This window comes from Nuphar pumila, chromosome 6, assembly GCF_984573655.1.
Source record: "Nuphar pumila chromosome 6, dmNupPumi1.hap1.1, whole genome shotgun sequence".
NCBI lineage: Eukaryota > Viridiplantae > Streptophyta > Magnoliopsida > Nymphaeales > Nymphaeaceae > Nuphar > Nuphar pumila.
In genome coordinates, this window is record NC_143254.1 from 755510 (window position 1) to 771018 (window position 15509).

Genomic DNA, 15509 nt, shown 5'->3' on the forward strand with positions numbered 1-15509 from the left:
ATTTTCCACTTCGGACTGCACCCATGGCTGAAGTTCCACAATAAACCAGTTAATATTATCCTCATCTGGCATGTTAAGTACCTCAAACATAAGCTTCTGAAATGTTCTCACATAGTCTTGCAACAAACCAGTATGCTTAAGATTCGACACCATCCTATAAGTCTGTCTTTGCGCATTCCTCAGCATGAAGTAGTTATATAATTCATTTTGAAGTCATCAAAAGTGTCTATCACGTATTGACCCCTCTCCATGTCACTGCGCTTCCGCCTCCACCAAGCGATGACATCTCCATCTAGTAGAGTTGCTGCAGCCTTAATCCTGAGATCTTTAAGCGTCACGTTCTAAATATTCAAGTAGTCTTCTACTTGAAACAAGAAATTCTCAATGACCTTGTTGTCGTGAGAACCATTGAATTTTGCTGGTCTTGACACATCAATATTTGATGGCCTCTCACCATTTCTCTCATTTAGGGTCACTGTTCGCTGCAATGTGTGATTCTTTAACTGAAATTCTCATATTTTAGTATACAAGTTGGCTACTGTTGTCGTCAATGAAGTGACCTGTTCCCTCAGTAAGATCACTTGCTCTTGCAGGCTCGTCACTACATCATTCAGTCCACCGAATGATTCAACTGCGTGTGAAATCACCTATTTGTGAGAAGTCACAACTTTCATCAGCTTGTTGACAGATGCAACAATTTGCACTTGGCCTCAAGGTGAACCCATCTCCTCAACTTTAACAACTATCTTGCCTTTGGTGTTACGCAAGTTTTGATAAGGCGTCACAATGTCTTGCTCACAAATTTTAGCTTGTCGGCGCATCTGTTAACACCGACTTTAGAATCCCTTCCCTAGTACGAGAACAGACTCTGATACCACTTGTCACAGACTTATTTTTTTCAATAGGCCAACACGGTGCAACGATTCTTTCTTATCGTTACAAGCCTTCTTGTCGCTCGCTTGCCAGTCACAGATACTTGTAATCAAAGTACAAGACAACAAAAGTGAATAGAAGAAGAAGAATTACAATCACAACAAGGGTGAATAAAAGAAAGCTCAACACATTTAATTCATTCACAATTTAGCCCGTAGGCCTCTTATAGTTCAAGTATACAAGTTGTCCCTTCAAAATATTGATTAACCTGAACCGGACATAACAATCCATTAATTTTTCATAAATCCTTACTATCTTAGCCGTGGGTTTCACCGAAAATGCGAGCTTAACGTACGGGTGCAACACACTTTGACGACGCCACTTCATTTCTCGAGTATGATGAGGACTGAAGTTCTGTAAGATTAAGACGTCATCCCACATCAGGTCTATTGATCATTGGTTTTATTATTTTGCAAACTCATAAAATTTAACTTGCCCTTATTTCAACGGGACCCGGGGCACGGCACCTTCTCTCTCTGCCTTTTGTCTATAAAAACCAGACCGCACCGCTTACTGGCTTGCATGCATCCTTTGCGACCTCTTTGCTGTCTGCATCCCCTTCACCTTTCGCCTATCTATCCAGATCGCTCTTCTTTCGTGCTCTTATCTGGTGTTAGATTGGTACCCTCTGATTATCCTTCTGAGATTGATCTTTTATTTCTCTTCTCCGTTTTCTCTCTAATCGATTTCCAAAACGTTGATTCTCAGGGGATATCTTGATTTGTTTCGGTCTGACGGCCGTGATCTTTTGCTCTGCATAGATCTGTGGAAATGGGCAGTCCTAATTTCTCGTGGAAATTGGCGGATCATCCTAAGCTCCCAAAGGGGAAGACCATAGCGCTCATTGTCTTGGATGGGTGGGGTGAATCCAAGCCCGACCAATACAACTGCATCCATGTCGCCGAGACCCCCACCATGGACTCCCTGAAACAGGTAATTCTTGGATTCGTCTTGATCGATTGGGTTATGAGTTGGATAGTTGCTAAATGGTTTCTAGTTCAGGGACTGTGTTTTCTATGCCATGATTCTGTGTTTGTGACGGATTTTTGTTTCCCCTTTTTGTTCGTACACTACCTTGTTGGAATTGTCAACCACATGAATTATTTAGATGTCTGCTAACCATATGAAACAAAGCATGTACCTTTCAGGGTTTTCGGGAGTTCGTTTTTTATATGCATGAGTGCGCACTTGATTGTTGCTTTCAGAACAATATATTTTTGGGGATCTCGGCCCTCTTCTTATCTAGACTCTCTGTTCTAGCATTGTCGATCTGGCTTTCCTGTGAAGTTTTCATGATCCCGCCGATCGTATATCTAGACTCTCTGTTCTAGCGTTACTGATCTGGACTTTCTGTATTGTTTTTTGTTTCTATGCCGTGAAAACGGTTGCATGGGTTCCGCAGATATTGACGCTAGATTGCTGAAAGAAAACCCATACAGTATTTCCTTTTATAACTACATTAGTTGTTACTGATGGTCTTTGCCGTCTTTGTTAGCATTTTTTATGTCACCATCATGCAATACAGTGGTAATCAACAGTTAGTTTAGATTTTATCTGATTCTTGAAGTCATCGTTCTATTTAGTTGTCTGCGCGTAATCATATTGATAAAGGAGGGAGGCATATGTTCTCAATTGGTCGTGGAATGATGTGGATACTCTCCAGTGGTTTTAAATCATTTGTGTTGAAGTGTCATTCGATGTGGAGGCTATGCTCACTTTTCCTATGTTAGAAGTGCGTCTTTGCTGATACTCTTTTTTTTTTCTGTTTATAAGGGTGCCCCGGAAAAGTGGAGGTTGATCAGAGCACATGGTATGGCAGTGGGACTTCCTACTGAAGATGACATGGGCAACAGTGAAGTCGGTCATAATGCACTTGGAGCTGGGCGGATTTTTGCCCAAGGGTAAGAATTTCACTGCTACAACCGTGACTCAATATGTAGTCTTAGTTAACCACGCAAACTGACCACATTTTTCACCAATGTGCTATGTGCCATGCAATGAGTGCTTCTTTTCTGGACACGGGCCCTTTTTGCATTTTCTTGTCATCCAATTTTATACAGTAGAATGACTATATGGATGGAAAACGATGGCTCTTCACCCCTATTCTTTTGGTAGAGGTTCCTTCATGTTGGTCAGTAGGGTGTGCTGACTTTTGATGACCAGTTAACCTATTGCAATATATTGAATTCGATGATTGGTTGTTATCTTGTACGGTTGTACCTATCCCATTCTTCAGGTACTACTAGATTCTCAAGAATTTTTCACAGAGTTTTTTTAACAAAATTTGGAGGAGATATGAAATATATAATGCTTCAAAATTTTCTTTGTTTTCTGTTTTTTTGAAATCTTACATTAATCATTAAAATATCTTTTGTTTTGAAGAAATTATTTTTTTCCAAATGAAAGTAATGTTGGTATTTTAGCAAGATATTTGTTTCGTTCCAAGTGGGCCCGAGGTGAAACTGGGTTCGAACCATGGTTGCCAGTCGAGAAAGTGGGAGCGGGAAGCGATACGGGAAGTGGGAGCGGGAAGCAAGGCACTTTCAAAATTTTAGGAAGCGGGAAGCGTGGGACAACTTAGAAGCGAATCACGAATCGTCTCAGAAGCGACCTAGGAAGCGAACCGAAAGCGACCTAGGAAGCGAGGGGAAGCGAAAAAGAAGAAAAAAAATAATTAAAAAACAAAAAAAAAACAAAAAAACAAAAAATAGAAAATAAAAAATAAAAAAAGTGGAAAGAGAGAGGAAAGCGTGGGGGAAGCGAGGGGGAAGTGTGCTTCCCATAAAAGGGAAGCGCGCTTTTCATAAAAGAGAAGCGCGCTTTTCATAAAAGGGAAACACGCTTCCCAAAAAAGGGACGCTTCCCCACGTGTTTCGGAAGCGAGACGTTTCGCACTTCCAAAACGCATATTGGGGAAGCGCGCTTCCCCTACTGTATAGGCGCTTCCGGTAACTCTGGTTCGAACCTAGGTTCAGGTTTGGTCGGTTAAGTCAAAACCGGGTCAAGTTCAAAAACAGGTTCTGTTGGGTTCTGACAGACTTTAGGAAAACGATGATTTCTCCTAAATGGCTGAATAGAAAGGTCTGGTTTCTTAGTCGGGCTTCCTAGACACGTGCGGGAAGACACTGTAAAATTTACAAGGTCAAACACCACTCAGTTGGGGACTTACGAGCTCGTGAACAGACCACATAGAAACTGATTGGGACTGAGTTTCAGGGTTGACAGGGTATGACAAAACGAGTGGTTCTCCTAACTGAGATGGAATTAGGGGCTTGTTTTTGTAGGGTTGGCAGGGGACACCTTGGAGCACCTACAGTTAAAATATGAGACTTAACTGAGGTTGGGTTAGGGAGATACAACCACTAGAAGTCAGGACAAAATTCTGCAGTTATAGCAGAATCAGTTCTGGGCATAGGTTGGGTCCTATGGTTTGGTGGGGCAAGGCAAGTGGGTCAGCTCGACTTGCTGGCTTGGGCTGAGGCTGGTGAAGGTATGCTACAGTGCTGGCAAGGTTGGGAAGGTCTGGGGCCACATGGTTGGGTTTGAAGATGACTGAAACGTCGGCACGAACAGCTTGGTGTGGGCCTTGGTAGCACTTTGGTCCACTAGATGGCTTGACCACAAGGATCGAGCACACCCAATTGCAGTGAGTCAAGGGAGAGACTTGATTGGAGAGAGAAGAGCGCCTAGGGGGCGAGAGAAGAGGGCCTAGTGGGCAAGAGAAAGAGAGAGAGCTGGACGAAAGCCTAGGGGCTCAAGGGAGAGAGAGAGGGATGATTTTCCAAAAAGAAACCTTTTTAATTCAAATGCTTTAATTCTTTTTAAGGGAAATATAAGGGGGGGGGGGTTATATAGGCCTCTAAGAGGAATTTACACTACTTCATAATCTCAATAAACATAAAGAAGATGAATCTAAAAACAGTAAACACCTAAGAGCTAATTTTCCCAAAATAGAGAAGCCTAAGCTAATTCTAGTAAAACCCTCCCCCAAGCAAAGATAACACCTACAAGACCAAGCCTAAATAAGGTAAGACTTAACTTGACCTCACCCCCTCTCCCTTCACACAACCTTCTAGGAGTCTCCCAAGGAGAGGTGGACCTTCTTGTGGGCCCCACCTAGGTGAGCTGGTTCCTTCTGGGCTGACTTGCTCTGCTCCAAACCCTGGTCCACCCAAGGCTGATTTGGGTTGGTTCTCGTCTTGCTCTGATCCATCCATTGCCGATGCATATCCGGATTTAGTTGAATATGTATCATCTCCTCTCCCTTGAACATTGCCTAGTCCTCTAGGCAAGAAACTCTCTGTTGTTGGCACCCTTTCGGATGCAAACACATTATCGAAAATGTGCATGCCTCTCGATGCAAGCACAAACGCCTTTACTGCTGCCATAAATCCTTCCTCTCACTTTTTGCCTAAGGTGCTCTTCTTGACATGTAGACTTTTGTCATCATGGCGGAAGGGGGCCTTCTTGGTGCGCTTCCACCCTGTATACCAAGGTACAATGGAGAGGGTAATTGCTTGTGATCGATTTGGAGCAACTGTTTTGCAGCTGCCCTCGAAGCTTCTCGGTGGAGATTATCCCATGATGCTTGTGTGTTTCCCTCGACGAGGGAGCAACCCGATTCTTGTACTATACGTTAAGGTGCCATGGAAGGCCTCTTGATTGTGAATGCCTCTCCCGAGTGCCAACTGAAGTTCGCTCATGCTTGGTGCTTTAAAATCTTTTAAGGAAACACTCCCCGTGGTTGGCATCATATTGGACTAGGCTCTATCGGGTGTAGGTAAAAGGTGCAAGTACCTTGCTGGTTTGGTTGTTTCATACTTATTGGCTTGGCACATAAGGCATTCCCGAACAAACTTCATTACTTGCTCCTTCATCTTGGGCCAATAGAATTTACCCTTGATGCGTTGTTGGGTTTTGAAAACCTCTTCATGACCGCCCATAAGACTTGACTGGTAGTGATGTAAGAGATCTGGGATGATCTCCGCATCACTTGGTAGTAAGAACGCCCCTTATATAAGACCAAGTCCCCTTTGAACTGGTGAAGTGGCTGGCTACTTGGGTCCTCCTCGAGAGCCTTCTTGATTTTGCGGATGTACTCGCTCTCACGTTAAACCTTACATGCTTCTCCCCACATTTTGCAAGTCACAATGGAAAGAACATTGATTCTTGCGTCCTCTTGAGGTGGGGTACCTTCATTGAACTTTTCCCCTAGAAGCACATAAAGGAAGGCTTTGAATACCTTTTTCACATTCTTGAGTGTACGACCCTTAAGGCAAATTCTCTTGCCAGCAAGTTTGAAGCTCATTTCCATTTGGCTAAAATTCTACTGGACCTTGCCCAAAGTCCTAAGCCAACTCATGCCCAGGACTATGTCCTCCCCCTTCATGGGCAGCATATAAAGGTCCACCACGAACTTGGATCCTTGAAGATCGAACTCCTCTTCCGAGTACACATACAAACACTTGATATGACTCCTGTCTCCTATCATGACATCGAACTACGGTTGGTCCCTGGTCGGTTCTCCCATGGTGTGCACTAGATCTTGTTGCACAAAATTGTGGGTCGATCCGGTGTCTATCAACACTTCCATATCTTCCTTTTTCCAATATCCTCTAACTCACATGGAGTTTGGGACGAACATTCCAACCAAGGCATGGTAAGATATTCCATTGCCTTGCTCGGTTTCTTCCTCCGAATCTCCTGATTCGTGCACACTTTCCTCTACTTCTCCCTCGACAACGAATATCTTGAGGGTCTTGCATTTGTGACCCAGAGTCCACTTTTCATCACAAGTGTAACAAAGGCCCTTGCTCCTACGGTGCGCCATTTGGGCCTTGAAAATAAATTTGGTCTGGATATTGGGGCCCGTTTTGGATTTGGGTCCAACATCCTTAACCGGTCTTTGATTACTGTACTCGTCGAGGGGTCGGTTGGGCCTCTTCACATGCGCCGACTTCTTCAAACGCTCTTCCACCACCCGTGCCTTGACATAGCAGTTTGCGAGTCTAATGCCATTAACTCAACCATTTCGGAGTCCACCTATGAAGGCTCCTATCAAAGCGGACTCAGACCAATCACCACACATGTTGCAAAGGTCTTCAAACGCCGCTTAATAGTCTCAGACCAATCCCTTTTGCATGAAGTTCTTCATCTCTACATTGTAGTAACCCAGGGAGATGGTCCGAAACACTTGCGCACTTCCCGCTCAAACTCATAACACGTCGGCGTTTCGTGGCATTGTTCACGCCAACGGTACCACCTAATCGCCTCACCATCAAGGTGAGCCACCACACAACCTAATTTATTTTCCATTAAAATATTTTGGGTTACAAAGTGTTGCTTGGTCTTTTATAACCACTCATCGGCTCCTTTCTCGAGAAAGTACTGAATGTGATTTTGATCGGCCGCGGTAGGGAAACTCCAGAAGAGTCATCCTTGAACCGCCTTGTCGCTCCTCTTGGTACCGCCCGAGAATTGAATCTTGCACCTTGTCCTCCTCTCGATCGTCGCGCTCCTCTTCACAAGCTCCGCTGCCACCATCCGCAAATTGAAACTAGTTACGCGTCTGCCAAGTGGTGAAGAATTGTTGCATCTGCTCTCGGACGGCTCAGACTTGGGTTTCAACACTGCCCACCCTAGTGCTGGTGTCTTCAGTAAACTTGTGGATGAACTCGGCGTTCATCTCCAGCGAGTTCTTGTTACCCTTTTTACGAGGCATTGAGGGTAAACCAGGTTTTTGTTCTGATACCAAAAGTTATGTTCTAAGTGGGCTCGGGGTGAAACTGGGTTTGAACTTAGGTTCGGGTTAGGTCGGTTAAGTCAAACCAGGGTCAAGTTCAAAAACAGGTTCTGTTGGGTTTTGAAAGACTTTAGGAAAACGATGATTTTTCCTAAATGGCTGAACAGAAAGGTCTGGTTTTTTAGGTGGGGTTCCTAGACACGTGGGGGAAGACACTGTAAAAATTACAGGGTTAAACTCCACTCGGTTGGGAACTTACGAGCTCGTGAACAGACCACATGGAAACTGGTCCGGACTGGGTTTCAGGGTTGACAAGGGTATGACAAAACGAGTGGTTCTCCTAACCGAGATGGAATTAGGGGCTTGTTTTTGGAGGGTTGGCCGGAGACACCTTGGAGCACCTACAGTTAAAAGATGGGACTTAACTGAGGTCAGGTTAGGGAGATACAACCACTGGAAGTCAGGACAGAATTCTGTAGTTACAGTAGAATTGGTTTTGAGCATAGGTTGGGTCCAATGGTTTGGTGAGGCAAGCCAAGTGGGTCAACTCGACTTGCTGGGCTAGACTGAGGTTGGTGAAGGTCTGCTACAATATTGACAAGGTTGGGAAGGTCTGGGGCTGCACGGTTGGGGCTGGAGTTGACTGGAATGTCGGCACAAACACGAACAACTTGGTGTGGGCTTGGTAGGACCTTGGTCCACTAGGTGGCTTGACCACAAGGATCACGCACACCCAATTGCAGTGAGTCAAGAGAGAGACTTGATTGGAAAGAGAAGAGGGCCTAGCGGGCAAGAGAGAGAGAGAGAGAGCTCTGAACGAAGGCCTAGGGGCTCAAGGGAGAGAGAGAGGGACGATTTTCCAAAAGGAAACCTTTTCAATTCAAATGCTTTAATCCTTTTTAAGGGAAATATAAGGGGGGGTTTATATAGGCCTCTAAGAGGCATTTACACTACTTCATAATCTCAATAAACATCAAGAGGATGAATCTAAAAACAGTAAACACCTAAGAGCTAATTTTCCCAAAATAGAGAAGCCTAAGCTAATTCTAGTAAAACCCTCCCCCAAGCAAAGATAACACCTACAAGGCCAAGCCTAAATAAGGTAAGACTTAACTTGACTTCACCAAAAATAGGGAGAGCTGCCCTCTTCCTTCACACGGCCTTCTAGGAGTCTCCTAAGGGGACGTCGACCTCCTTGTGCTCCCTACCAGGGCCAGCTGGCTCCTCCTTGGATCCGGTTCCTTCTGGGCTGACTTGCTCCGCTTCATGGTCCACTCCAAACCCTAATCCGCCAAAGGCTGATTTGTGTTGGTTCTCCTCTTGCTCTGATCTGTCCATTGCGGATCCAGATTTAGTTTTATCCATATCAGTATCCTTCTATATCTTTAATGTGTAAATTTGCTCTATTGGTGGTATGACCTTCTGGCTTCTGCTTGTTTATTGCACTTGCGTTCAACGATGATGCTCAAACTTTATTAAACTAAAATACATTTGACTTAGTGACTTTATTGATTGCATGACTAAAATGCTCAAAAGGACTGGGTGACTTGGTATTTCCTTTTTGACCTAAGCAACCTAGACAAGCGACAAGCAAATTTATTAGACGACATGTTTGGAAGAAATTACACCTATGAATGCTTATGAAAGATCGTCTAATAACCTTTGCCTGGTGTTAACATGTCTAACTTCATGGTTCATTAATGTTTTTATTTAGTTTTGGAACTTTGAAGTTTCTCAGTTTCGGGCTTGCTTGAATTTCTTCGTATTTAGTGGGTGTATGTATTAAGGTTTGAGGCCGTCCTGTTTCATGTGTATTCTCTCATTTTAATGTAGTCCTAACAAAAGTTTGACTACACTGCTTTGGGCATCTATACAAATATAATTTGTTTAGTCACACACTGACATTTTCTGTTAGCTTTATATTGTTAAGAAAAACTTGGACTCTCTAATAACAATAATTCAAGGGATCCTCTCGTAAAATTGACATGCGAATTTACAGGGAAAGACCCTTTGTGAGTCATATTCATTTAAATGTTGTCATTATACTTTGTGGGAAGGACTACATTTAATGGTTCAGCATTTTTCATATTTGTTTATTTCCATTTCCTCAGTTTCTTTGTGTTTGTGATTTTGTTGAACAAGAATTAAATATTTCTTCAATTAAAGTGCGACATCACAAAGTAATTCCATTTCACTGATTGGGGGATGGTAATTTAAGTTGATACTAAAGGTAGAATGGCTTGGAAGGTCTTATTTAGTTAAGCACTGTTAAATTGTATCTAATATATATATTTATATATATATATATAGAGAGAGATACATATACATATATATTTTATATAGAAAGATACATATACATATATATTTCATATATATGTATATGTATCTATCTATTTGTATATATATGTATATATATATATGTATATGAATATATACATATATATTGTTTTCTATTTACTCCAAAATACCTGGTAGGGGTATTTTGGTCCTTTCACTGTGTAATATAAGTTGTTTATTATAAAACAACTTATTTCAGTCTTGTTTTTTTATTTTTATCTTTTTTATTTTCTACTTTTTGGGACCATTGGGGGCCCCACATTAGTAGACGTTGGGGCTCCCCAATGTCTACTTTGTGGGAGCCCCAATGGCCCCACACACTCTCTCTCTCTCTCTTATTCTTCTTGTATAAATATGGGGTCTTCCCCCTTGTAATAGTATCCTTTTTTTTAAAGGTTCTCTCACTCATTGAATAAAGGTGTTCTTTATTTTTTCATGCATTTGTGCGTGTGTACTCTTTTGTGAGTGTTCATCTTGCCTTTGTGCACATATTTGTCTATTGTGAATCTAGTGTCTTTGTGCACGTAGCTTTAGTCTTGGAGACATTTTCACATGGTATCAGAGCTTGGTTTATGAGAAGTGGAAGTGAGTAATAGCCATCGTGATCGGTGCATAAAAAATTGTGCCTTCATCTCTCTTCTATTTTGGCATTGAAGGTTCTTGCAAAGACTGTTCCCGTTTGAGGTACTTCAAGAAAGCGTGAAAGGAAGACCCATTGTGGTAAGTGTTATATTTTTTGAGATTCTTTTGTCTCTCGTAAAAGCTCTTCAATAGCGGAAAATGACTCCCATTTTCCCCTTGGTTTCAAACTCAATGGGTCAAACTATCATGTTTGGGCCGGCAATATGGAGGCTCACATCAAGGGTAAGGGACTTTGGGGTTACATCTAAGGTACGGTTTCAGAACCCGAGCCAAAAATCACTATAGTTGAAAAGGGAAAATAAAAGTTCTTGATGGAGAGGAGAGAGTAAAAGCATTTAAAGAGTATAACAAAAAGCATGGAGAATGGGAGATGAAAAACTACAAAATTCTCTTAGATTTTTTTCTTCGGTTGAGATTAGAATCAATGCAAATATTTTGAAATTTAAAAAGGCGTCTCAAGTTTGGGAATATCTTGAGAGGATGTATACCTCGAGAGATTTATCCCACAAATATTATCTTCAAAAAAGGGCTTTAACCCTTTAACAAGGCGAATTGATTATTAGAGAATATTTTGCCGAATTGTCATCTATTTGGGATGAGTTTGCTATGCTTGAACCAAAATAGAGTGGAGAAGCCATTGAGCTTCGACACAAATAATTAGAAAAAGATCGGTTTTTTAATTTTTTGAATAAGCTTAGACCCGAACTCGAGCAAATAAGATCTTCTCTTCTATCTTCTTTTACTTCTCCACCTCTTGAAGATGTTCTAACTAAGCTAAGTGGAGAAGAAATTCGATTGAGAATAAGTAAAACCAATCCAAGTGTTCTTGTTATGCCTCCAAACAAAGATGAAAATGAAGGAGCTTATGTCGTTTCTAGATCGGGGAATAATTTGAAAACTTATAAACCCTCACTTCAATAAATTTTAAAATCAAAATGTGGCCAAAATGAAAGATACCAAGGAAGAGATTATGGTAAAATCATTTATCACTTTTGTAAAGAACCGGGACATATTAAGCCGGTGTATCCAAAGTGGAAGAAGAAGGTAGCTATGTCTATCACGTTTCAACCACATGATGAGAATCCATTTCCATCCAACAATGGTGCATTATCTTTAAGTCAAGTCATGGAGGCTCTTTAATCTTTCCTGAAAGGATCCATTTCTGGTGCCGCCATATCATCTCCTTCTGGTAAGATCTCTTGGCTTTTAGATTTGGGTGCTTCATTTCATATGACTCCCAACATTTTTGCACTTTTCGAATATACAAAAAATCTTTTACCATCTTTTGTTTCAACCGCAAATGGTGTATTTTGTTAAAAATCTTTGTAAAAGTGACTTCACTTGTAATGATTGTATTCTTTGAAAAATGAGAAGCTTGCTAAGATCTATGTTTACAACCAAATCATTTGAACTTGTACATTCGGATGTACGGGGACCGACCCCCGTTATATCTAAAGGAGGGTTTGCATATTATGTTATTTTTGTTGATGATTATTCTAGATATTGTTGGATATATTTTCTTAAACATAAACATGAGGTTTTTGCATTATTTAAGGCATATCACATGATGATTAAGAATCAATTTAATGGTATCTTAAAGATTCTTAGGATCGATTCCGGAGGTGAATATCTTTCAAATGAATTGAAAAATTATCTTGAAAATTATAGAATTGTTCATCAAAAATTTTGTCCCAAAACACCTCAACAAAATGGTTTAGCCAAAAGAAAACATAAGCATATTATTGAAACCACTAGAACACTGCTTATTTATCAAAACATTCCTAAAAGATTTTGGGCCGATGCTGCTCTTTCATCTATTTATCTTATAAATCGTTTTCCCTCAAAAAATTTAAATGAAATCTCACATTTTGAAATTCTATATAAAAAAGAACCTGACTACAATAGGTTGAGTCTTTGGATGCAAATGGTTTGTTCTTACAGATACGAAAGCTATTCCTTGTGCATTTCTTGGATATTCCGAAACTAAAAAAAGTTTTAGATGCTATGATATTAAAAATGATAAATTATATGTTTCTAGAAATGTAACCGTTTTGGAAAAGGTTAGTAGTTTTTAAAAATGTAAACCTCATAAAGAAAATGTGGATTATTCATTTTTGTTTGAGATGTTATCTAGAAATGATGATATTTCTAGTGATGATGAATTCGTATATAATGATCTTAGTGATAATGAAAATATAGAAGAAAATGACAACTCCTCATCAATCTATTAATCATATCGAAGAAAGAACATCTAGTGATCCTATCACCTATACACAGAGATAGAAACACTTTTAGAATTGCAATTAAGAAATATAGTAAACCTAGTGAACCTACCTCCGCACATGTTCTAAATCCTCAAAGAACCGAAAGGGCTAGAAGAATTCCTTCTAGGTTTATATCCTATGATTCCTTCTTACCCAAATATAGAGCTTGTCTTAACGCCATTCACTCGTATGTGAAACCTAAAAACTTTGAAGAAGCTAAGAAGATTGTTGAATGGAGGGAAGCTATGGATAATAAACTTAGAGCTCTTAGGAAAGCTAAAACTTGGGAATTTCAAAATCTTCCTAGTGAAAAAAGCTATAGGATATAAATAGGTTTTCAAGGTCACGACCAAGAGTGATGGGTCTCTTGAGAGGTATAAAACCCGTCTAGTTGCCAAAGGGTATAGTCAAGAATATGTTGTAGACTATAATGAAACTTTTGCCCCCGTTGCGCATATGATTACCATTAGGGGTCTTATTATCATTGCTTCAATTAAAAAATGGAATATATATCAAATGAAGGTCAAAAATGACTTTTTTGTGATTTAAATGAAGAAGTTTATATGAATGCTCTTCCAAGAATGAGAATTCCTAAAGGGAAAGTTCTTCGCCTACATAAGACTCTTTCTGGTTTGAAACAAGCTTCCAAGGCTTGGTATAATCGATTTAATAATATAATGTTAAAAAATGGATTTACGTCGTGTTTCATTGACAGATCCTTGTTTGTCAAGAAATCCAATGGTAGAATTGGGATTTTATTATTGTATGTTGATGATATGCTAATTACAGGTGACGATACTAAATGAATCAAGAGCATAAAATCTATACTAAAAGATAAATTTGAAATGTCAGACTTGGGATTTCTAACATATTTTTTTAGGCATTAAAGTTGTCTATTCTCATAGAGGTTATTTTTTATCTCAAACTAAACTTGCATTTGAGATTATTAACAGGTCAGAAATTATAGATGATAAAGTTTGTGAAACCCCTGAAGTAGTAGGAATAAAGATGAAAATCAATGATGGAGTTCTTCTAAAAGATCAAACTCCTTACAGGCAGCTTGTTGGATCTTTAATGTATCTTAACATCACTAGACCTGATATTTCACATGCTGTTTATATTGCAAGCCAATTCTAGCCAATTCTAGCATGCTTCTAATTCAATTCATATGAGTGCAATTGTCCAAATCATAAGATATATAAAGAGATCTTTGAATAAGGGAGTATTTCTATCTTTATCTTCTGAATTGAATTTAATTGCTTATACTTATTCTGATTGGGAAGTTGATCCAAATAACTGTCACTCCACCACTGGTTTTTGTGTGTTCGTAGGAGAATTATTAATTTCTTGGATATGCAAGAAGCAACAAAAGGTGTCCCTATCATCTACTGAAGCCGAATACTGAGCTATGACAATTACAACCATGAAGATTATCTGAATCCGCCAATTACTGGAGGATATAGGGATTCATGTTCAAGGGCCCACAAAACTGTGTTGTGATAACAAGAGTGCAATCTATATTGTCAAGAATCACACCTTTCATGAGCGCATGAATTATATCGAGATGGACTGCCACTGTGTTAGAGAAGAATATCTGAAAAAAAGTTATAGATTTTCCTTACGTAACATCAGAGTTTCAATTGCCTGACTTCTTCACCAAGGCACTCTATTCTCCTAGATTCAATTTTCTCCTTGGCAAACTTTTAGTCATTACGCCATAAGTTTGAGGGGGGGGGTGTTAAATTGTATATATATTGTTTTCTATTTACTCCAAAATACATGATAGGGGTATTTTGGTCCTTTCATTGTGTAATATAAGTTTATTATAAAACAACTTATTGTAGTCTTTTTTTTATCTTCTTTATTTTCTACTTTTTGGGACCATTGGGGGCCCCACATTAGTAGACGTTGGGGCTCCCCAACGTCTACTTTGTGGGAGCCCCAATGGCCCCCCTCTCTCTTATTCTTGTATAAATATGGGGTCTTCCCCCTTGTAATAGTATCCTTTTTTTGTAAAGGTTCTCTCACTCTTAGAATAAAGGTGTTCTTTATTTTTTCATGCATTTGTGCATGTATACTCTTTTGCGAGTTTTCATCTTGCCTTTGTGCACATATTTGTCTATTGTGAATCTAGTGCCTTTGTGCACATAGCTTTAGTCTTGGAGACGTTTTCACGAGCACTACCTTCCAAATAGTTGTAGCTATGATTCTATAATGTTCTGCAAAATCTAATTATTGGGCTATGGTTACCATGGTTACTATTATGAGTCCGGTCTTCTGACCCATGAGCCAATGTTGAGTGTGCAAGGATTCTTTGCAGTTTGATGATGTTACCACATGCCCACTTGGGGATCTTTAGCTTGCAGTCCTTGGTCTGGTGTCTATGCAGTGGCAACCGTTAGAGTTAACTTTGGTCTTCGTCATGCCTTTTATAACATTTCAAAGAGTTTCTCTTTTGGGTGACGTTTTTGGTCTCTTGATAGCTTCAATGAATTCATTTCACATGCTAGCTCATTTTTCGAACCCAAATTTCTGGTTATGTAATGTCCCAAAATTTTTAACCTTAATTATTGTTCAAATATTGAAATTTT

The 15509-nt window shown here is 40.0% G+C and overlaps 1 protein-coding gene across 2 annotated transcripts in view; it reads left to right on the forward strand.

The window, feature by feature from the left end:
* The first annotated feature begins 1436 nt into the window (after positions 1-1436).
* LOC149833592 (2,3-bisphosphoglycerate-independent phosphoglycerate mutase-like) overlaps positions 1437-15509 on the forward strand; it is a 29013-nt gene continuing 14940 nt past the window's right edge. The window contains exons 1-3 of one of the 2 annotated variants that reach the window (XM_090010889.1): positions 1437-1554; positions 1642-1866; positions 2707-2834. In XM_090010889.1, coding sequence (XP_089867015.1) covers positions 1705-1866; positions 2707-2834 — 290 coding nt within the window. In that variant the 5' untranslated portion in view covers positions 1437-1554; positions 1642-1704. The remainder of the gene's footprint in view (positions 1555-1641; positions 1867-2706; positions 2835-15509) is intronic. The other variant, XM_090010890.1, reaches the window with a different exon arrangement.